A 23743-nucleotide genomic window follows, 5' to 3' on the forward strand; every position below is an offset into this window, starting at 1 on the left:
GTGTTCCAGAAAGTGTGCCCAGATTGGCAAAGGGACAAGAGACATAAAGAACAACTTTGAGAGAAAGGGTCACATTCTAAGTCTGCCCCAAAGCTGACCAACAGGGCCCTGTGAGCTGTCCTCAAACACTGAAAGAACACGTGGAAGAGGAAAACCAACGTATTTTGCACAACGAGTATGGAATTAGGAACGAGTGGAATTTTGCCCTTTATATATAATTCTATTATAGTTCTGACGTCATGTTCAGAAACTCCTTTCACATTAATCTCTCTGTGCTTCAGTTTCCTCCTCTGTTAAATGGGGCCAATAATAATAATAACAATGATGCTGCAGCTACCTCTATCATGGGGTTGTGGTGAGGATTAAATGAGTTACTACGGTAAATGCTTAGATCAGTGCCAGGGTCCCTCTCTGTTAGCTAAGTGTTTGCTATTAGCGCTACTACGCCTGTTATTGTGGCTTTTGTTACCTCCCTGAATTGAAAGGGAGCTCTGGCCGTAGACAGTGTCTGGTTCCCTTTCTGTGTCCCCAGCATCCATCCCCCAGCACACAGCAGGTTGAGTCAAAGTTATGTGGAGGCTCATGTCAAGATTCTCTGAAGTAGATCATCCTGAACATTCAGAGATGAACTGTCATTCCCAGCTGGCGTTAAGATGTTTAACAGGCTGAGGTTGCTCAAAAATAGACTGAGCGCTTAGGCAGGGCCGCGTGGGTGTGGTGGCTGGGGCCGCATGCCCTGCAGGTGGTGTGGGTCAATCATCGGGGGACACCCTCAGATTCCATGATACCCATCTCCTCCTTTCCCAGGGGCCCCAACCTGGGCAGCCACCTGGCAAGGGAGGGGCAGGGATCACCCCTACACTCTTCAAATGCGGACCCGCGCACAGCCCCCTCTTCCTGAGTGAGAGCATTTCTGGGACTCCTCCTGCCTGGCCATCCTGCCCCTCCTGGGACATGCAGAAGGCCCCAGCAAGCCTTGATGCAAATAGTGCTCAATTTCCTGGGCTAAAATTACATCTTGAGTCAATTTTCATAAAGTGCAGTGACAGATTTAGGCGCTGGGAAGATGGAGCTTTCTCAGAAGGCATTAAAATGACCCAAACAGTTAAAATCAGCTGGAACTCAACAGCCAGGGGCTGTGAGAGCAGCTTTCATCCTTCTGCGGCCTTATGCAGACAGGGAGGTCTGGACCCTGCCTGGAGAAACTGCTGTGCCCGCACTTGACACCCTCCAGCCATGGGACGAGTATCTCTCGGCCAAGATCCAAGCTCACGCAGGGACATTTTGCACTGAAATGTGGAGCCATGGGAATGGGTTTGTGTTTACCAGGGAAAGCAGTCTTCCATAGCAGGGGCCGTTCCATAGAGGTGGGTCTGGATTATTCTTTAACCTCTCTATTCCCGATATTTTCCTCTGCAGGTCACACAAAGAATCAGGCAAAGCAGTAGGGCCTTTGATGTGTTTGAGGGAAACGTCCCTTCTCTAGAAGTGGCTTGAAGCCTGTGTCCCAGGGTAGCCCATGCAACAGAGCTCTGCCACCATCGCCCCTGAAGGCTGGACATGGGCCTGATGGATCTTATAAACAGGATCAGCCTCCTCTCTGACATTCTGACCCTATGAGCCCAGCAGTCCTCAGTATGAGGGTCATGAGCTCCCTTCAGCTGTCTCTTCCTGTATCTTACCCCCAACACCCTCTTCGCTCGCTGTCTGTCCGGACAGTCTGTCTGTCCCTCTGGATGCACTTCCAGCCCTTCCCCACCCTGCTCTGTGCCTGGGAGGCCAACCTATCTGGACTGGATCAGCAGCCCCAAGTCTCCCAGGAGGTTCCACCAAAGGGAGGTGAAGGCAGGAGGGCAGAAGGTGGGGAGAGTGAGGGTGGCCGGGCTGACCTCGCACCTTCACTGAGGGCCCTGCCCCTGCAGAGAAGCTCCCCTGGGGTTCCAGGAACCACCCCCACCCTCCCCTTACCGCCTCAGGCCTGGAGAGGTCCCACTGTTGCCAGCCTCTGCGATTCACCAGCCCTCCTTGGTTTCCTTGAGCCCCACACACTCCTTTATAAATAGCCTTTTATCATATGTCTCAACTACCCAACACCTAGACTGGCCTGCTTACTCCTGTCCCCTCCAAGCCTGTGCTTTCACCTCCATCTTTGTTGCTGGGCCCTTGCAAGCACCATGTCTCCCGGCTTCACTGAAACCCAGCTTGACTCAGCTCCCCCAAGTGGACGCTCCCGCTGCGCTGGGGTGGAGCACCCCGATTCCAACAGCCGAGGCCAGTCCCCGTCCGCTACAGGACGAGGAGGGTGAACCTGCTGAGTCCCAAAGTTCCTTCCAACCCACAGTCTCCTCTGCTCCCCATCAAGCACCCCTTAGACAGGTGACGTGTTCAGGTTCCAATTCCATCAAAAACCCGAATGACAGCCTGGCTGTAACATTCTCTCCTCTGAGCTCCCGTTCTGTTCTCATCAATACCTCGCATCACATCCTCCTTCCGCATTATTCATGCACGGGGATCTCCCCTTCCAGGCTGAAAACTCCCTGTTCCATCTGTGTTTTCGGTGAAACTCTTCTTTTGGCCTGTCTCCCTCTTTCCCTCAGCACCTCATGGATGCTTCCTATTGTAAATATTGACTGAAGATGGACCAGTAAGGCCCAACAATCTGGCCGATGCTGTAGAATAATATTTACAGAGCAGGCACGTTATATCCACTTTGCCCTTCCCTCATCACAGGCCTGTGAGCTCGGTGTTATCCCCGTAATATCTCCATGTGTGGAAACACAGAGGCTAAGAAATTTGTTCCAGAAAGGGCTGGAGCCAGGAGTGAATGCATAGGTGTATCTGACTCCAAGGCCTGTCTCCTTTCCTCCGTGTCACCCTGTGGTGTGTGTGATAACAAGATGCAATGTGGGCACTTCCCTATCGGTTCAATCCTGTCGGTCCAATGGTTAAGACTCCATGCTTCCAGTGCATGGGTTCAGTCCCTGGCTGGGGAATTACTATCCTGCATGCCCCAAGCATGGCCAAAAATAAAAAAAGATGCAACATGGACAACTGGGGACCCTGACCCAAATGAGACAAGCCTCATTACAGAGTGTAATTAAGGGTTCATGGAGCAGCGCCCTTCTGAAGAGGCCCTTCCGGACTTTCTTGAATGAATCACCGAGATGTTAGGACACTCCTGCTCTCTGTGAAGCTCTGCCAAAAGGCCTCAAAAGTAATGAGTTCATTTAGGCCAAACATTTCCCCTGCAATCTGCTTTAGACTTTAACTGGTTTAGAGTCTTGGAGAGGGCAAAAAAGTCAACAATAGCCCAGTCCCTGGGGAAATATTGCCCATACATTTTATGGATAAAATTTACCTGCTTCAGCCACTTGCTTCTGCCAAATCTGAAGGAGGGAGGAGCAGGGAGGAGGACAGGTGATGTTCTGGCCAGTCCACCAACGAGGAAGCGGTTCATGACTTCCTCCAGAGTTCAGGACTTCTACCAAAGGTTCATGACTAAGAGTCTGAATTACTGAACCTTTACGGGCCTGGCAGTCCCTCATTCTCACGAAGTCACCGGGGACCCCTACCCCTGCGGGCTCTTGGCTTTTTGACTTCTTCTTCTCGTGCACCATTCCCTTCCTCCCCTCTCGGCAGGCCCCGGGGGCCAGACCTGTGTCGCTCTGCTCTTTGAAGCTGCCTCTGTCCCATTAGATAGAGCACCTGCCTCTCTCAGTGGAGACCCCAAGCCAAGTCTATTCAGAGCTCCGGGCCTCCTCCCTCCCTGTCGCGTGAAGGGCACAGGTGGGGCTGCCAAGGTCAAACTCCCTCTCACGCCATCCTGGATCCTGTTCTGATCAGCAGGAGCGAGCTCAGAGTGCACAATACAAAGACCACGGAAAACCACCTCCAGATAAATTCACCCCCACCTCCTCAACCATGGCAGAAAACAACATTCTTCACCTCCCAGACTTTCACATCATCCTTGTTTGGCCAGACCCTCTTCTCCAAGAGTAAGGAGGTCTGCCCCTTCTTTGTTCAGACAGGAGCCAGGGGCTACCAGGACCCTTCCCTTGACCCTGTTCCCCCTTTTATTCTCTGCACCTAAAAACCAGCTGGCATGGAAGGTGCCAGGGAAGAAGGAAGCAGAGTTAGGAATGGGACAAAAGCTGCCACATCCTTGCTGGCCTGTGTCACCCGTCTCTTTTTCCTAATCCAGTCACTCATCCAATAACCATTTGTTAACACCTACTAGAGGTGGCTCAGATAGTAAAGCGTCTGCCTACAAAGCGGGAGACCCGGGTTCAATCCCTGGGTCAGGAAGATCTCCTGGAGAAGGAAATGGCAGCCCACTCCAGTATTCTTGCCTGGAAAATTCCATGGACAGAGGAGCCTGGTAGGCTGCAGTCCATGATGGGGTCACAAAGAGTTGGACACGACTGAGTAACTTCACTTTTACTTTCACTGATTTTATGGTTTAGAGTGAAAAGTGATAGGGAGGCAGGACTTCCCTGGGGGTCCAGAAGTTAAGACCCTGAGCTTCCAATGCAGGAGGTGTGGGTTTGATCCCTGTTCGGGGAACTGAGATCACACATGCTGTGGGGTGTTGGGCGGGGAGGAAAGTGGCAGGGAGGCAAAATTAAGCAGGAAAGGGCATATGTGCTAGAGAGGTTGAAATGTTAGAGTGGGTAGCCAAGGGAAGGCCTTGATGGGGTGATGTCTGAGTCAAGATTTAAGGGAATTGTGAAGAGGCCACATGAACATTTGGGAAAAGAGCATCCCGAGAGAGGGAACAGCAAGTGCAAAGACCCTGAGGCAGGAGGAGGCAGGCGGGGCTGGAGTGGAGTGATGGAGGGGATGGGCAGCAGGGGATGGGTCAGACAGCTCAAGGAAGTCAGACTCCACGGGGCTTGGTGGGCCACCACAGAGACTGCGGTTTTGCAAGAGCTGCTGGAGGGCTCCGACTGGAAGAGGGACAGGGTTTGTCTTGGGTTTTAATAGGATTCCTCTGGCTTTTGGGTGAGGAACAGACTAAAGGTATCTAGCCCCCACCCACTAAAAGTCTCTGTGACTCTTGACAGTAAGTCCTTCAAGTCTGCCCTCTCCTTAGACCCCCTGTCACCAGGGACAGAAGACATATGGACTCTGGTGGGACAATGTAATTGAAACAAGGCTGGAAACGTGGTCATCCTGGGTTATGGCAGAGCTTGGAAGCCAGACTAAGGAGTTGGGAGTTGATTCAAAGCAGAGGGGAGTCACCTAACTAAAGCCACGCTCACTCATGTTAGTCAAAAACCACAGGAAAGTCATTGTGGCAGCCAAATGGTGCTAGATACCGTACCCACGCCTCAGGCCACGACCCTGGTGGGCCAGAACTCCTTGTCTCCCTGCTCAGACCGGGGCTCCCTGAGGACAGGAACTTTCTCACCCCCTTCAGTCTCTGCTTGCATCAGCAGGGATAAGACTCTGCATGCCTTACTATCCTCGGGAGCTGAGACGCTGGAGTTGGTAATCAGTCATCAGGTGGGAGGACTCCGGAGTTAGATGAACAGACAGACAGACCATCAGGGACAGGCTGGCGTTTCCAGGGTGGGAAAGGGGCTGTACCTACCTCCCGCCACTGCTTGTTCTCCATCCCTTGAGTATACATGACACATACTGTGAGGAGAGGAGAGAAAAGAGGGTTAACGCTCCAGGCCAAGAGGAAGATGTGCGCCCCAGGCGGGGAGGGCTCTGGGGGGTCAAGCATCTCAGGACACTGTCTTGGTTAGCCTTGTTGGGTCTGGCTGGGGGCGAGGTCAGCTTGGAGTAGAGGGCCTAGAATATGGGGGTCTGGGAGGAGGGTCAGGGCCACTCGAGTCTAGGCCAGAGCAAGTGTGAAGTGTGAGGCAGGTGGACAGGTGGGCCTGAAGGAGGACTGAGCGGCAGAGATGTGGCAGGAGGGAGCATCTGAGACTTGTCTGTCCCTTTAGAGCCCAAGGCGGCCTCATGAGGCCTATTGTTACCATCAGTCCCTCTTTCCTGATGGGGAAACTGAGGATCAGAGGAGGCCAATGACCTGTCTGAGGTCATATACTTGAGCGGCATTGCTTAGAGCTAGAACCCTGGGCTCCAAAACCAGTGCTCATGCCCCTAGGCCACAGACATTTGGGGCTCTTAAATTCACAGGTTTCCCTGGGACTGAGACCTTCTGGCCCCAAACACCCTGAGTCCTCCCCACCCGCTTGGTTGTGTTGAGGCTTCACACCCTCCCGCCCTATCAATTCTCTTTCTGCAGACAGCGTTGATGAAACGTCAGACAGCCTTGATGTACGGGAACAGTGCCTCATACACAGTAAGCACTCAGTACTGGCCCCCGTGTCGGCCACTGTAGTAGTCTTAATGCCATTGTTCACAAAGGAAGCCATAAACAAAACAAAAAGGCAACCTATGGACTGGGAGAAAATACTTGCAAACAGTGTGACCCAACAGGGCATAATTTCCAAAATATACAGGCAGCTCGTGCAGCTCAATAACAAAACAAACAAGCAACCCAATCAAAAACTGAGCAGAAGGTCTAGATAGACATTTCTCCACAGAAGACATACAGATGGCCAATGGGAAAGACGCTCAACATTGCTTAGTATCGGAGAAATGCAAATCAAAACTACAGTGAGGGTGTCACCTCACACCAGTCAGAATGGACATCACAAAGAAGTCTACAAGTACCAAGTGCTGGAGAAGTTGTGGAGAAAAGGGAACCTTCCCACACTGTTGGTAGGAATGTAAATTGGTGCAGCCGCCATGGAAAACTGTATGGAGGTTTCTTAAAAAACTAAAAACAGAGTTGATGTAAGATCCTGCAATCCCATTCTTGGGAATATATCTGGAGAAAACTCTAATTTGAAAAGATACATGCACCCTAGTACATGTACTATAGCACTATTTACAATAGCCAAGACATGGATACAACCTAAATGTCCATGGACGGGGAATGGGTACAGAAGATGTGGTACATATATTCAATGGACTATGACTCAGCCATAAAAAAGAATGAAAGTTTGCCATCTGCAGCAACACAGAGATGGTCCTACTGAGAGAAGTAAGCCAAACAGAGAAAGACATATATCATATGATAATATTTATACATGGAATCTAAAAAATTATACACATGAATTTATTTACAAAACCGAAATAGACTTACAGACACAGAAAACAAATTTATGGTTACCAAAGGGGAAAGGTAAATCAGGGGAGGGATAAATCAGGAGTTTGGGATTACTACTATATATAAAAGAGATGAATAACAAGGTCTTACTGTAGGGCACAGGGAAGTATATTCACTATCTTATAATAAAATATCATGGAAAAGAACAAAATAAACCAAACATAATGCAGTTTTTATTGTTGCTACTGTTACTACTGTCAGAGCAGGACTTACGTGGGTCAGACTTGGAGAACATGTCTTTGTCCAAAAGGTTCCTGAAAGAGGGGGAGAGAGCAGAAGTTAGCACAGCCCCGGGATCTCAGGGGATTCAGGCTGTTACTGAGACCCAGAGGCAGCCTCGGGCTTGGCTTCAGGCAAACAGGAAGCAGGAGGCTGCCCCTGCATGGTTTAGTAGGGCTCATTAGAGCTGGGTGGGCCCATGAGGTTGCTCAGCTCAGCCTTCCTAGGGTGCTTGCTGCTCCCTACCTCTCACCCCCACCCCCACGCACTCCTGTGGACCCCGGTACCAGAGCGTGCACAGCACCTTGCTCTTGGGTCAAATCCCAACCTGCCCAATGTTCTAAAATTTCTGTTCTAGAAATTCTCCTTTTACCACTTCTCTGTCTCTGAAAAAATAAAACGAGATCAAGCCATCAAAACTTCTCCATTCACTGTTCCATTCTCCCAGGGCTCTACTTAGAGGCAGTTGACTCAATCATCTCCCCTGTGCCTAAGGATTAATTAATGACACCTCCCAGGAGATGCAGACTCATTTGAACAGGGTCCCTCGGTGATCAAGGCCAGAGCGCACACATGGCCCTAACAATCAGACTTGAAGTCATGCAGTAAGATGATGGACACAACAGGGAATTCCGTGGTGCTCTCATCGCCAGGGTTCAGTCCCTGGTTGGGGAACGAAGCTCCTGCCAGCAATGTGGCATGGTCAACAACAAAAAAAGATGATGTAGCATCGAAACATGTATATTATCAAGTGTGAAACAGATCGCCAGTCCAGGTTGGATGCATGAGACAAGTGCTCAGGGCTGGTACACTCGGATGACCCAGAGGAATGGGATGGGGAGGGAGGCGGGAGGGGGGTTCAGGATGGGGAACACATGTAAATCCATGGCTGATTCATGTCAGTGTATGGCAAAAACCACTGCAATATTGTAAAGTAATTAGCCTCCAACTAATAAAAATAAATGAAAAAAAAAAATGGACACAGTGTTTGGGGGCAGAGAGACAGGTGTTGATCCCCCTCTCACCCTGCCTCTGTTCGATCACAGCTCCCACTCACTGAGCCCCAGGCACTGCGCTCAGTGCTGGGCAAATATTAGCTCCCAATCCTCTGGGGGTCTTGCAAGGTCAGTGCCAGGGAGGCAGGATCCCATCTAACAGGGGCAATTGGGCAAGCCTGCATGTCCGTGTCCCTCACTGCACAGTGACCTGCTGCTGTCCTTGTGTAGGAAACAACATGGCCCGATGGAAACCTGGTCTCCGGCTGGGAAGTGACTCCACCTCTCTGGGCCGGTTTCCTCATCTGTACAGCAGCGAGTACCAGCTTTGAAGGTTGCTGATGCTCGGCCTTCCCTCCCTCCTCAACCCTCAGAGTCCCCGTCCACATCCACAGTTTCCTCCTGCTTCTCTTCCAAGGGCTCTCCCAGGTGGACAGGGTTGCAAATAACCAGGGAGTTGACACTCCCCGGGGCAGCGAAAGATGGGCAGGAGTTGCGGCATCAATGCCCAGTTTCCTCACTCCCCGCCACCCCCCGGGGATTGCTCTGTGTCCCACACAGCTCCCCAGAGGGGCCCGCCGGGAGACCTGCTCCTTGAAGACGCTTGTTGACTTGGACAAGGGCTTCCTTGTTGAAGGGGCTTCCTGTGAGCCGCCCCCCACCCCCGCTGCCGCCCACCTGTTGGTGCTACTGACTCCTTCCTACACTGCCCTAGAGTCACGCTCTGCCCGTGCCAACCACCTCATCCATGTCCCACCTCCCTCTCAGATGTCCGGGGCTCTTGTCATCCCCCTTCTCCACTCCCATGCCCCACTCCCCCCAACAGGCCCCTTGTACCCTTTCCCCAGAGAGGAGAAACCAGACACTGGGCTGTGTGGCTTCCTGCCAGCCAACTCCCAGTATCAGAGCCGGATTATCTGTTATCAGTTTATCTGTGATCTGTGATCAGATCACAGATCACAGATAAACCTTCAGGATTATCTTCTCCCTGAGGAAGGGGAGACTGAGACCCAGGGAGGGACAGGGCGTGGCCAGCAGTGGTAGAGCCAGAGAGGTCTAGAAGGAGACCTTCCCCCAAGTCACCAAAACTGAAGCCATCAGCAGAGACATCCTGTCTGGACACCTTGACCCACAGCCAGCCCCACCCCCCACTCTGAGGTGGGACCCCGAGACCAACCCACAGACAGACAGACAGACAGACGCAGCAGCCTCCTAGTGACAGCACACAGCATGCTCTGCTTCCAGGGAGGCCCAGACTGTGCAGGCCCATCATTTCAGCTCTGGTTCCCGACAGATTCCCATCCTCTGCTCCAGTCTCCTCACTCAGGGGCCTCTCCCCAAAGGTAGCTACCCTGCTAGCCCTCCGGGACCCCAAAGGCACAGAACCCCTCTATTGGCCCCCACTGCCCCTCTACCAGACCTGCTCCCAGCAGCGGTCACTTTGGAAACCATCTGATAAACCTCCCAGCCCTCTGCAGTGAGCATCAGCTGAAACGACACATACAGGCGGCTCTGAAAAGCAGGCAGCAGGAGCCACAGGGAAGACACCACCTGTATATATACGTGCTCATCCACACTGAGGTGGGCTGGTCTGTTCCCAGGTGGACCCTCCCCTCCTCCCTGTGCTAGAATCAGAGCAGGAGTGTTGGTCTGGAATTATACAAAATGCCTAAAGTCCAAAGATGACTCTGCAGCGGTGGAACTGAGGCACGGTGAGAAGCCGGAAAGTCATAAAGAAGATTGGGGGGTGGGGAAGTAGGGGAACTTCTCTTCTCAAGCAAGTGCTGAGGTTTATCTTTGAATTCTTTTTTTTTTTTTATTAGTTGGAGGCCAATCACTTCACAACATTTCAGTGGGTTTTGTCATACATTGATATGAATCAGCCATGGATTTACGCGTATTCCCCATCCCGATCCCTGCTCCCACCTCCCTCTCCACCCGATTCCCCCGGGTCCTCCCAGTGCACCAGGTATCTTTGAATTCTATAATGAAGTTCTGTAATTACATAAAGTCCTCGAATGTCCAAGCTAGAAGGGACCTCAGAGGTCACCTTTTCTAATTCCTTTATAAATCAGGAATGTGAGACTCAGAGAGAAGGCAACTGACTTCTAGGTATCCTTCAAGTTTAGTTCTGGAACTCAGGTTCAGTCATGTCTAGGTGAGAGAGAGAGTGAAACTCTGGATTCCAGCCTAGATATGGGCATGTGTGTGTGTGTGTGTGTGTGTGTGTGTGTTAGAGAGAGAGAGAGAGAGAGAGAGAGAGAGAGAGCACATGAAAGAAAGAGAAAGTGAGAGAAAGAGACACAGATATGGAGTTTCATCTTCCAAGAGAAGCAGATGGGGCCTGCCTGGGCGATGGGGATTCTCCTGGTGAGTGCACCCAGTTGGACTAAGAAATAGAAGCCAGCCACCTAGCTTTGGTGGCTCCCTGCCCAGTGACCGTGGACTCTCACTGAGACTCAGGGTCATCCTGGCCATGGTCCTGAGGATAATGCACACCTGCTTCCCTCTGTTCTGTTGAGATTATCCTCACCCTCCTTCCAGAAGCATTCCTATTCGTTCTAAACTCTGCCTTCCCTGGGCAGACACTGACCGGCAACTATTTCCTTGGAACGTTCTCTGGCCTGTACTGTGCCATTCTCTGGCTTGTAGGACCCATGACCATACTCGGCACACCCTGGACTGCAAAATCAGGGTGCCTCTGTCTCCCACGCTCCGAAGGACCACTGAGAGTTGGACACGACTGAAGTCCCTTGGCACACACACACACACACTGTCTCTCACATGGGCAGGGACCCCAGCTCTGCTCCAGGCCAACCCAGCACTGGACTCAGAGTAGGGCCCTGGCAAGTCGGGTGGGTGAAGGAAAACCAAAAGGAATGGCCAGACGGGTGAGCGAGGCTCTTGTCTCCCCACAGGGTCACGCTCAGGGCCGGCCCCTGTACTTCCACTTAGCTGCAGAGTCTGAGGGTTAAGTGTGTGGGCTGCAGTCACACGAGCTGGGTTCACATCCCCCCTCTGAACAAGTCACTTGCCTTCCTTGTGCCTCTGTTTCCCCATCTGTAAAATGGAGTTATAAATAGCTCCGCCTTTAGAACTGCTGTGACGCCCTGGGACATGATGAGGCTCATCAGACAGTTGAGACATCGTCGGCCTGGTGCTGAGCACAGCGGTCACTCTCCTGGTGCGCGCTCAGGTTCACTTGATGACGAAGGAGGGGCAGGAGGAGCGACACAAGCCACTTCTACACTCAGAGGTCCAAGGAAGCCCATCCCATCACATACACTCCCGGTTTCCCATGGGGCTGATGCGCTGAGAGCCCAAGGCTCAGACATGGTGACTGACTTGCCTACAGGCGCAGGGGAAGCAAGGAGCCATGGGCTAAAAAAACCAGATCTTCTACCATGAAGCAGGGCTCAAACTGCAAGAACACAAAGACACCAGACCACAAGTGCTTTTCTCCAGTCATTGGAGAACTCACAGAGACTTTCTTTCCAACAGGCAAAATATGTGTTTTTTCCCCAAAAGCATAAAATACTTCAGCTGTCCAAGCTGTAACCTAAAGCTTGGCTTCTTTTGTTCCTTAAATCAAGGTCAAGGAGCCGAGGCCAACGCTCTTTTCCTCACTGCTCTCCCCTCAGAATAATTTCTGAAACAGTTGCAGGAAGAATGACCATGCACTGGGCAGTGAGGGGAGAAGACCCAAGCAAAGACAGAAAACACTGGAAAAGCCAAAATGAGAATTCCCGCCAAGTACTAAAGGACGGAGCCTGAGGGGGACACCTTCCTGAGGAGGGGCTTAAAAGAGTCAGAACAGAAGGTGAGGCTCTCTAGTCAGAAAGAGGAAGAGACACAGGGAGTCTCAGTCTGAGGAAAAACAGCAATGCCGCCAGGAAGCTACAATCTGAGAGGGGGACACAGCCCTGCCCTCAGGAAGCCCCATCGGAGGGGAAACAGTCTTGCTTCACCCAGCCTGAATTTGAGAGGAAGCACAGCCTCAGGCAGATCAGATCTGAGAGGATACAGAGCCAGATCCTCAGGGAGCCCCAGTCTGAGAGGAGACACGGCCCTCCCTCAGGGAGCCCCAGTCTGAGGGGAGACACAGCCCCGCCTCAGAAAGTCCCAGTCTGAGAGGAGACACGGTCCTGTCTCAGGGAGCCCCAGTCTGAGGGGAGACACAGTCCTGCCCTCAGGGAGCCCCAGTCTGAGGGGAGACACAGCCCTGCCCTCAGGGAGCCCCAGTCTGAGGGGGTGGTCACATTTCCTCTGAGCTAAATTGCTGGGAGAACTGATTATCACATCTTCAGTCTTTAAGCAAAGTCTACTACGGGCTTCCCAGGTGCCTCAGTGGTAAAGAATCGGCCTGCCAATGCAAGAGACCCAGGAGATGTAGGTTTGATCCCTGGATCAGGAAGCTCTACTGGAGGAGGAAATGGTAACCCACTCCAGTATTCTTGCTTGGAGAATCCCCATGGACAGGGGAGCCTGGCAGGCTATAGTCCATAGGGTCACAAAGAGTCAGACACAACTGAGCGACTAGGCATGCATGCAGACAAAGCCCATACATGCTCCATGGATTTACTAGCAATAACTCTTGATACAGAATAGAAGGAAACACTCCAAGAGGATGTATCTCAGCTTTTCTTGACTGTAGGTCCCTAATTGAGGTCCATGAATCCCTTTAAACTATTAGCAAAATATGGCATATTGATCCGTATGGACACATCCTTCTTTTGGAGAGTTTTCATCACATTCCCAAAGAGGTTCATGAGGTTCAAAAGGCCAGGGAAATATGGTTTAGCTTCTTTCCAACAGCCTCCCTAAGCATCCCTGCAATCTCTGGCAAAAAGCTGGTGGTGATGAGCACATAACTTGCATCTTCAATCCTGGGTCCAGAACCCAGCTCTTTCTGTGTTACCTAGGACCTCACTTAGTCTGCCTGTGCCTCTGTATCCCCATCTGTAAAGTGGGAGAAATCACAGTCCGTCTCTCCTATGAGTTTTCTGAGAATTAATAGAGTTCATATATGCAACACAGGACAGTGTCCGGCACACAGTAATTTGCAGTTCAGTGCCTGGCATACAATGTTATTGTTGTTCAGTCACTCAGTCATGTCTGACTCTTCACAACCCCAATGGACAGCAGCACAACAGGCTCCCCTGATCTTCACCATCTCCCGGAGTTTGCTCAAACTCATGTCCATCCAACCATCTTGTCCTCTGTCATCCCCTTCTCCTCATGCCCTCAATCTTTCCCAGCATCAGGGTGTTTTCCAATGAGTCGGCTCTTTGCATCAGGTGGCTGAAGCACTGGAGCTTCAGCTTCAGCATCAGTCCTTCCAATGAACACCCAGGACTGATTTCCTTTAGGATGGACTGGTTGGATCTCCTTGCAGTCCAAGGGACTCTCAAGAGTCTTCTCCAACACCACAATTTGAAAGCACCAATTCTTCTGTGTTCAGCCTTCTTTATGGTCCAACTCTTATATCCATACATGACTACTGGATCCTTTGACCACATGGACCTTTGTGGGCAAAGTGATGTCTGTGCTGTTTAATACACAGGCATACAATAAGTGCTCACAAAAGCCCTATGGAGGATAAGGTGTCTTGTAGGGATTCCCTGTGTTCTCCCCTCTCTGTTCCCTAAATGCTGGGCTTGATCAGGACCGTGAGCACCTGCATGTCCTCGGCCCATCACTGCCCATCTCCTTCACGGAGGAGAGCAGACTGGGGCAAGTGAGTCACTATCAGGGAGAAACAGGAATCCTAAAGAGGCTGGAGAGACCCCAGAGCTGGAGAGGCCTGCTAGAAGCACCCTATTTCTCTATTGAACAATTCAACACCAAACATCTGGTCAACCCCCAGTAGGCAGCCGGTGCGAGAGGGCCACGTTACCCATGGATATGTGTGTGTGCTTAGTCTCTCAGTTGTATCTGACTCTGCGACCCCATGAACTGTAGCCCACTAGGCTCCTCTGTCTATGGGGATTCTCCAGACAAGAATACTGGAGTGGCCATGCCCTCCTCCAGGGGGCCTTCCCAACCCAGAGATCGAACCCAAGTCGCCCGCATTGCAGGCAGCTTCTTTCCCATCTGAGCCACCAGGAAAGACCAAGAATACTGGAGTGGGTAGCCTATCCCTTCTCCAGGGGATCTTTCTGATCCAGGTACCAAACCGGGGTCTCCTGCATTGCAGGCAGATTCTTTACCAGTTGAGCTACCAGGGAAGCCCAGTCATGGATATAATCTGCACCAAATCCTTTGTTGGGTACTTAACCTGTGACACCCTATTCACTCTACGTAGCAATGCAGGGAGGCAGACATTGTCTCCTTTTATAGGGAAGATAGCTGGGGCTGAGGTGTGCCAGTGTCCCCCAGCTTAGCTGGAGCACTGAGATTGAACTCTGAAGCTGGAGCCCCTTCAGAGGTGCTATGGGGAGGCGGGGGTGCCTGTGTTACCAAAACCCAGGGTCTCTCAAATCCCCACCCCAGCCAGCAGTGACCCTCACAGCCTCACTCCCCGATTTCCCGTCCCCTAGCTTCATCAGGGCTGCTCGCAAAGGAACAGCTGAAGAGAAGTGGAGGGCTTTCCATCTCTCCCTGCTCTGCTCCCTGTCCTAACAGGCAGAAGTAATCTCAGGAAAGGCAAGGAGGGAGCTGGGGAGGAGAGGGACCTTGGCACCCAGCCCCTGGCACTCGCCCATCTCCCCTTTCAGATCCTGTTCCACACGCCCGTGCACTGTCTCCGTGCCAAGCAACCTCGCCAAGGTCTAAAAAGCAATTTTCACATGGCTTAGAGAGCTCTCCTTCCTGGAGCTATTTGCATTTTTGTTATTATTAATTATTGTAATAATTGTCCCTCCTAAGCTGCGTGACCGAGGAAAAGAGCCTGAGCTCTGCCTCAGATCCATTCAAACTAGAATCTCCACACTGCCACATGGTAATTCTGTGACCCTGAACAAGCTACTTACTTAACCTCAGTTTCCTCATCAGTGCATGCAGTCACATACCTGTCCTGTGAAGTTGTGAAGCCAGTAGCTTACAATAGAAATGTAGGCAGTACTTCCTTATGCCCCCTCCTATCCCATTCATCAAGTCTTAAAATTTCTCCTATTGGGAGCTTCAGGCACTATGCAAGGCCAGCAGAGGGGACTGTGGGGAGACAGAGGAGATATTAGGGGACAGAGGCACCTTGCAATATTTTGGAATCACCCTAAAGTCTTTTTGTCTTGACCAGGAAACTGGCAGAAAAAGACGTTGTCAAGAGTCCAGCCAAGCTATGCTTGGAAAATCAGTCCCCAGTCACTTAACACTGGTTGTCTACTAAACACAGGAAAATCTGAGGACCCCAAACTCTAGGCCCCTTTTAGCCTCAAGGATCTCAGGGAACCTATGGGTCACTTGGAAAGCCTCCTCCTTGTTGCAGAGGCCACGGCTGTCCAATCTACAAATATTCCTCACTTCCTTCCTAACAGAATCCACACAGGTTCAGGTATCTGATGCAGCTGCCCTGAAGTCAGAGAAGGTAGGCTCCTGTCCCTTGTTGCTGTTGACTGATTGTGTAACCCCAAAAAGGTATACACTGAAACACCACCCCTCAATGTGCTGGTATTTGAGACGAGGTCTTAGGAGGTAATTGGTGTCGTTTGAGGTCATGAGGGTGGGTCCTTCATGATGGGATTAGTGCCCTTATAAGAAGAGCTTGCTCTAGCTCTCACTTTCTCTTTCTGCCATGTGAGAACAATGAGAAGGTGGCCATCTGAAGCCAGGAAGAGAGTCCTCACCAGAATGTGACAACCTGATCTTGGACTTCTATCCTTGAAAACTGTGAGAAACAAATTTCTCTTGTTTAAGCCACCCAGTCTATGGTATTTTGTTACGCCAGCCCAAACTGACTAATATACTGGTCTAGGGGTGGACATGAAACCTGGCTCTGGCCACTGAGATAGAAGGGAAAGTCTGCTGAGACATTTTTGAGAAGGATTGTGCTTTCTAGATTAAAAAAGAACTTTTCAAAGAGAGGTCTTTGGCCCTATGTCTTGCTTCCTGTCTTTGGATGCTGTTGTGATGCCTAGAACAGAGGCAATTATTCCGTAACAACAAGGTCCACCTTTTGGATGATGACAAGATAGAAGGGCAGTTGGGTGCTTAGGCAAAGTGAGCAGACAAACCAGAACTGAGAAGACCTTCCTACAGATTCCTTGTGATTTGAGAAAAATAAAGGTATTTTGGGTTTGATCCACTATCAGAATTCCTGTTACTTATAGCCAAAGCATTCCTAACTAAACCTGATTCCTCTGTGCCCCAAAGCTTGTTCCACCTATTCCCCTCACCTCCTCTCCACTCTTTCTCCCCAGTGGTAGGTCATCTCTAGAGATGGCCTTAAGTCTAAGCAGAGAGAACAGGGGGCTGGGAGAGGACAGATGATAAGTTGCTACTTTATAGTCTGGATGCCGTGGAAAGCCAGCTGCCATTCTGTGACTCTCTCTGGCCTCTGCTCCCTAGAGATTCCTCTGGGTTTGCCTCTTAGAATCAAAGGCATCACTGAGCAAGAACGCCTCTTTCATCTCTGGAGATAGAGTACCTACTTCTTGGTTGCATCTACAATGGTTGGAACCCGGGCCCTACTGCAATCCTCATCATTGGACACCCTAATCCTCAACGTGAAGAAGCTCTCAAGGTTTTGAAGTCTGAGGAAACTGGATTTGGATCCCTTTTTCTAAAACACACTAACCGCACAGCCTTGGGCTGGTTCCTGAACCTGAGCCCTGATCTCCTAATCAGCGAAAAGGGAAAATACTATTATCCAGTTCACAGGATGGTTGTAAGGTTAAAAAAGATGCAGTCATTGTGGTAGGTAGAAATTCAAGATGGTCCCCAAGATTCCCACGCCTGCTATAAAAGCCTGCACAATCCCTTCCCCTTGAGTGTGAGTGGGAATATGATAGGATACTCACTCCTGTTACTTTACATTAAGTCACAGACTCTGGAGAGATTTATCCCACTGGTTTTGAAGAAGCAGGCTGCCATGCTATGAGAGGCCCACATGGCTAGGATCCGAGTGTGGCCTGTAGGAGCTAAGAGCCCCAGTCCGATAACCAAAATGTACACAGGACTTTCATCTTATAGCTGCAAGGAATTAAACTCTGCCAACAACTTAAAAGAGCTTGGCTTGGACCCCAAGTCTCAGATGAGATCATAGCCCCTGCACACACCTCGATTTCAGCCTGGAGAGACCCAGAGCAGAGAAGCCAGCTGTGCTGTATCTGAGCTGCTGACCCTACAGAAACGGTAAGATAATAAACGGCCGTTGTTTTAAGCCCTAGGATTGTGGTGATTTGTTACGCAGCAATTGAAAACTAATAAAAATCATCTGAGTTTGGACCAAATTGCTATTTGGGTAGGTTAAAAACAGTTGAGTCTAGGCAACTGCATGTGGTTCAGCTTAATACAGATGTTAAGTGCCTAGCATGTAGTAAGCACTCAATAAATCCCACCGTTATTATTCCCCTGGCTCCTCTAAATGGTATCTTGACATATTCAGTGGCTGGTTACATCTCTTCCCCAGCACTGGCTCTGACAGCTCCCACACTGCCCCCAGGCCCCCTCCTTCCCCAAAACCACCCTCACCCTGCCTGTCAGAAGACAGCGTTCTGAGCCCATTTACACCCCTTCTGAGAGGCTGAGGGCACCGCTCTGGAGCTAGGCTGCCTCTCTAGCCCTAGGGGAGCAAAATGCCAACCTGAACAGACAGCAGAAAACAACATCTCTGGGGCAGAGGCAACAGCTGCCCACCAGCCCCACGTCTGCTGCAGGGGCGTGGGCAGCTGCTTGGGCAACCCCAGCAGGGCTAAGCCACCAGCCGCCTCTAGGCTGTCCCCTCTTTGCCTCTCCTGCTGGTGTCAGGAACCCTGCCATGTAGAACTGTGCATTGCTTCTGCCAGCAAGACCCCGGGGAAGTGCACAGGTTTCTGTTACATAAAAAATGCAAATTGCCCTTTCTAACCAACACGCTGGTCTGGATCCCTGCATCAGACGAGGCATAGAGAAATAGTGGGGGCCTTGGGAACAGGGCACTGGACAGATGAGGTTTTTATGTTGTTTTTGACAGGTAAGTTTTGATTGGGTCTGCAGGGAGACTGCTAAAGTCAGGGAAGGTCTGAAACAGACCATCAGAGGAGGGAGAAGCTCCTGGCTCACACTTTCTACGATGTCTGCTGGAATCCGGTTTCACAAACCATTATTCCCAAAACAACTCCTCAGAGTCTCTAAATGCACACCGTTTGTCAAATATATGTCAATAAAGCTGGGAGTGGGGGAAATAGAACTTCCTAGATGGATCAGATCTCCAAGACCCACACAAACCAGCTATAGAGACAGATTTTTATTTATTTTCAGGTGTCAAATAACAGGCACATAAATTACTATTCCTGGATTAATCCATTGAATCCTTCTACTGTGATAAGGATTATTACACTTCCTTTACAGATGAGGAAACCATGGCCCAAATTAAGTACTTTACCCAGGATCACAGGGATTGAACCCAGGCAGACAGACCCCACAGACTCATGGTCTTAAGCACTAAGCCAGATAAAAAGAGGCTTTAAAATCTTTGACCCTGAGTTTACCAAAGAAGGAGAAGGGAGTGACAGAGGATGAAATGGTTAGATGGCATCACTGACTTAGTGGACATGAGTTTGAGCAAGCTCCGAGAGATGGTGATGGACAGGGAAGCCTTGGGACCACGCTGCAGTCCATGGGGTCACAAACGGTCGATGTGAATGAACAACTAAACAACACCATTTCCAAAATCAGTCAAAACAGTTATTTGGGAGTAGACAGTAAAGAACCTGCCTGCAATGCAGAACTGGGTTCAATCCCTGGGTAGGAAAGATGCCCTGGAGAAGAGAATGGCAACCCACTCCAGTATTCCTGCCTGGAGAATTCCACGGACAGAGGGGCCTGGTGGGCTACAGTCCATGGGGTCACAAACAGTTGGACAAGACTGAGTGACTAACAAAAACACACATACACAGACTATAGATTAGCCCAGGAAGTACCAACACGAAGAATCAGGGGCCGAAACATGTCCACCCCACAGTGTCATCTGCCTGCAGCAGAGGCTTGGGTGGGCATCCACTGTGGTCCTGGGCTGGGGCTTACACGTGTCCCCGTGCCAAGCAGCGCGGCTCAGCTAGCAGTGTCCTAGGATAGGCATGGTGCAGGGTCAGTTCCTCCCTCAGGCAACAGCAGAGACCTCCGAGGGCTGCAGGGGTGGCAGGGGCCTTCCTAAGAAGCAGAGAGGGAAGGGAACCAGCTCCCAGGACAGTTTCCAGTTCCGTTGAAACACTGGCCCCCTCATCCTGAGATGCCTGCTCTGAAGCCCTCTGGAACTCAGTCCATCAACACCTTTGCCTGCCCTACTATTCCCTGCCCACAGCAGCTGTCACCTAGATGCTCAGGGCAGGGGCATCCCATAACCTCCTCCTCCCCTGGGGCTCAGTCAACGCTGACCATGGAATGCAACGGGAGAGGCCAGGACTTCCAGTAATTGGTGGCCATGGGATATAGAATATGCTGGAGAAAGCCATTCGGTGCAGCTCTCCCTCCTCCCCCTCCTCCTCCTTTTCCTTTCTTCTCTCTCCCTCTCTCAATCTGTTCTAGAAACTGGATAGTTGGACTTGGTTGAGGCAAAGAGATGGATTGACGATTTCAAGCCCACCCACATTGTGCTCTTGCCTCCTCTCTGTTCCAGGTGATTCCTCCCTTCACCCCTTCCTACCAGAACCCCATTTTCCCCACCCTCTGGCTTCGGGGAGGGTGGCAGAGCAGGTCCTGGGTCATGCCCTCCCCAGCCTGATATCCTATGAAAAGGAATAAGCATCAGGGTTGATCCCAGAACCACATCCCCCAGGAACTCAACTGCATCCCTGGGTACCACCTAGGCCAAAGGTTTGAGTCTTTGGATACCTCGACTTTCAGAGAGTAAACAGGAGGGGCCAAGTGCTACTGCCTTACAGTAATCATTGTAGCTATTTAATGAGCACCTACTGTATGTGAAGCAAATGGAAAGCAGCATGCTGGATCCTTCATGATCCTCTACTCCTGTAAGTTAATTCTTCCAACAGGATTTATTGAGGATCTGCTACGTGCCAGCCGTGCTTCCAAGCATGTGACTACCTTGGCAAGTAAGGTTTCTCAAAGAATATGGAACCTCTTAGGGCTGCAGGTGGTTTGCACTTGACAAATGGGAGAAATCGAGGCTAAAAGTTTGCCCCAGGTGGTGGAGGAGATTCCATCTTAAGGTGTCTCATCCAAAGCCACGGTGCCCTCTGCCCTCTGCCTCCTCTCCCTGCCCTGGAAGGAGATGGTTCATGAATCAGAGTCAGAGTGGGGACTCCCACTTCCACAAAGAAAAAAGAGAGAGAAAGAAAGAAAAAAAAAACAGTTACTTTAGGGGAAGAGGAATGAAGTCTATACACCTGAGATGTCTTCAGAGGTTTTGGGCTTAGTATATGAGAGACCCCCTGGCCCAGGCTGAGTGCTCAGGACTCAGTGGACGCCTGAGGCAGTGATTTGAGTTGGGTGTCCCATGGGTGAGAAGGATGGCTGGAAGTGGGGAGCATGAGGCCATGCTTTTCAGGATGGGGGGCGGGGACATAAACTGGCAGAGATGAAAACCGCGTGAGATCTGATGGAGAAGGTGCCATTCAGAGGTTCTGGGGTGAAAAGGACCCTGAGACAGCTCTGACAAAGGCATGATTGAAGGCTGAGCTGGGAAGGAGTGTCAGGCCATGTGCCCACAGGGGAGGCGAGGGTGGGCTGGGGCAGCTGTGGACGGCTGAGGAGCTGAGACCCAAGTAACAGGCCATCAGGAGTCTCCAGCAGAGTAATGACAAGATGCAAATGGTCTTGGGAGATGATTCTGACAAAACTGTGTGGGACCATGGGGCAGAAAGGTGCGAGTTATCACAGGAGCCCCCAGAAGGGCCTTAACACTAGGGGACAGCAATGTTCCACCGCATCAGCTCTCACTCCTACTCCCCTAACCCCCATTCCTGTTCCCCGAATCCTTCCTCTTTCACACCCCAGCCCAGCTCCTCTGGTTCATCTACATACACCTCCCCAGGGCCACAACTTGGGAATACAGGGTTGGGGGGGGGGTGCCACAAAAATGGGTGAAACATCCGACCAAAGAGAGGCCTGGAAGAGGATGGGGCAGGCAATTTGGGACAAGTGCACACCCGGGACCCCAAAGATGCTGTTGGTCACTCTGGGCAGGGGAATGGCATCTCCTGCAGAGGTGGGGTCTGCACCGACCACAGTGCTCCTCACAGCCCCCGCAAGGCAGTGACCCTAGGCCAGTCTCAGGGTGACTGCACTAGGGGAGAATCCCCCCTAGCCCACCTGTGCCCTCACTGCTTGGGGCAGCCTTCCTCTCAAATGGAAGAACCTGGGGGAGACCCAGCTCCGATGGCCCCCACCCCAGGTGACTCCCAAAGCCTGTGTGACCTGGCTGAGGATTTAGGGGTGGGAGCCCACAAAAACTCTCCTCTCCCTCCCCTGCTGGACTCTAAACTTCCACACTCAGTGTCCTAGTCCTTTGGCTTAAGATTTTGTACCCCAGTTATTGTTTTTTTAATGGTGCCACTTCGAGTTGTTATCAGTCATCCACAGCTCAGCATGAGTGAGCCAATCTGATCCTTTCCCAAGAGTCGGTTTTGCTGTTGGAGGTGAAGAAAGGCTTTAGGATCCTGGGGTCTAGAAGCGGGGGCGGGGGTGGGGGGGAGGAAAGGAGGGAGGAGAGGGTGGGTGTGTTGGGACAAAGGAGCGGGGAGAAGACAGGGAAGGAGGGCGCAGAAGGCAGCGGCTGGGCACGCCTGGGAGGGATGAGGCAAATCCTCTCTTCCCCACTTGGGGAGGGGACGATCAGAAATAGACGGCGTGAAGACCCTGCTGTGTTCGTTCACTACCTCCCTCTCCCCCCTCGGGCTCCCGGATCCCTACCCCCGTGTCTTCTTATCTCCTCGCAACATCAGCCCGGAGTGCAAACTTTCCCGGATAAGACCCCGAGCCTGGCTTCCCATTCCGCCTTCGCCACCCGTGGCTGGGCAGGGGCTCTCGCCCGACAGGCAGAGGGGCGTCCTGGAGACGAGCACGCTCTGGAAGGGGGCGCACGGAGGTAGACGGGGCTCCGGCTCCAGGGGCGGGGCAGGGGGACCCGGACAGTGGGCGGCTCACCTGCAGGACACGGTGATCTCCACCTTGGTGGCCGGGATGCTGCCCGCTAAGGAGTCGAACTCGCTCAGCGACGCCATGTCCTCGGGCTGTTCCATAGCCCACCGCGCCCCCCACCCCAAATTAGTCAATCCCTGCGCGATTCACGCCTCCTCCGGAGCAACGGAAACCCTGGGCTCTCCCCCCAACTCCGGAGCCGGGGCTGGGCGGCAAAGGGAGGGGAGAGGAGAGCGAAGAGGGGGCGTGGGAAGTGAGAGAGGGAAGGGGGCGGAGGGAGCGGGGGCCGAGGAGAGAGGAGGGGGTGCGGGTGACGCCGCGAGGAGGCTGGGGACCCAGTGTTGAGGGGCAAAGCGCTCAGGGAGCTGGGGCGCAGCGGAGAGAGGCGGAGGGGCGCGAGGCGAGGGCGCCGGGAGGGACGCGCGGAGTGGTGGAGAGAGCACCGGGAAAGGGGCGGGGAGCTCGGGGTGGGGGCAGAAGGGGTGCAGGAGAGGGAGAGGGGGTGTGGGGGGTCGAGTGGAGCTCGGGCTGCGGGGGCGGCGGGACTCAGGCAGCGCGGAGCGAGCCCGGAGCGCCCGGGCTGCGGCGCCACTCGCTGGGTCTCCGCGCGGGCGGCGGCGAGGCTGGGGACGCGGCTCCGAGCGCCACCTCCTCGGCTCGGGCTCTGGCTCCGGGGCGCCCGGGCTGCGGGAAAATCAAATCTGCCCGAAGCCGCCGCCTCCCGCCACCCGGGGCGGGCCGCTTACGGGGTCCGCGAGCGCCGGAGGGGGCGCCCGCAGGGGCCGGGGCGGGGCCGCGGGCGGGGTCTGCGCGCGAGTGTGTGTGTGCGAGCGTGTGAATCTGTGTGTGTGTGCGTGTGGCGGGCGTGGGGACGCGGTTCCAGATGCTGGGAGCCTGGGGGGTGACGGCTAGAGATTGTCTCGGCCGTGCGCGTCTTCGTCTGCGCCCGCGCTCCACTCCCCACCTCCCGGAGGGTCTCGGTATCCGGGGAGCCAGAGGGGTGTCTGAACCTAGGAACATCTGTTTGGGAAGGGTCTCTGCGGAGCGGGGGTGGGGAGGGGCCTATGCCCATAGACAGCATCTCCCCCAGAGGTTTGGGGGGGGG

General features: G+C 52.4%; 1 protein-coding gene across 2 annotated transcripts in view; it reads right to left on the reverse strand.

The window, feature by feature from the left end:
- CPNE5 (copine 5) overlaps positions 1–23038 on the reverse strand; it is a 102485-nt gene extending 79447 nt beyond the window's left edge. For both annotated transcript variants that reach the window (XM_061146575.1, XM_061146574.1), the window contains exons 1-3: positions 22645–23038; positions 7403–7443; positions 5594–5640 (exon numbers count right to left, since the gene is read on the reverse strand). In XM_061146575.1, coding sequence (XP_061002558.1) covers positions 5594–5640; positions 7403–7443; positions 22645–22739 — 183 coding nt within the window. In that variant the 5' untranslated portion in view covers positions 22740–23038. The remainder of the gene's footprint in view (positions 1–5593; positions 5641–7402; positions 7444–22644) is intronic.
- Between the last annotated feature and the right edge of the window lie 705 nt (positions 23039–23743).

The sequence above is a fragment of the Dama dama genome, chromosome 7 (assembly GCF_033118175.1).
Source record: "Dama dama isolate Ldn47 chromosome 7, ASM3311817v1, whole genome shotgun sequence".
NCBI lineage: Eukaryota > Metazoa > Chordata > Mammalia > Artiodactyla > Cervidae > Dama > Dama dama.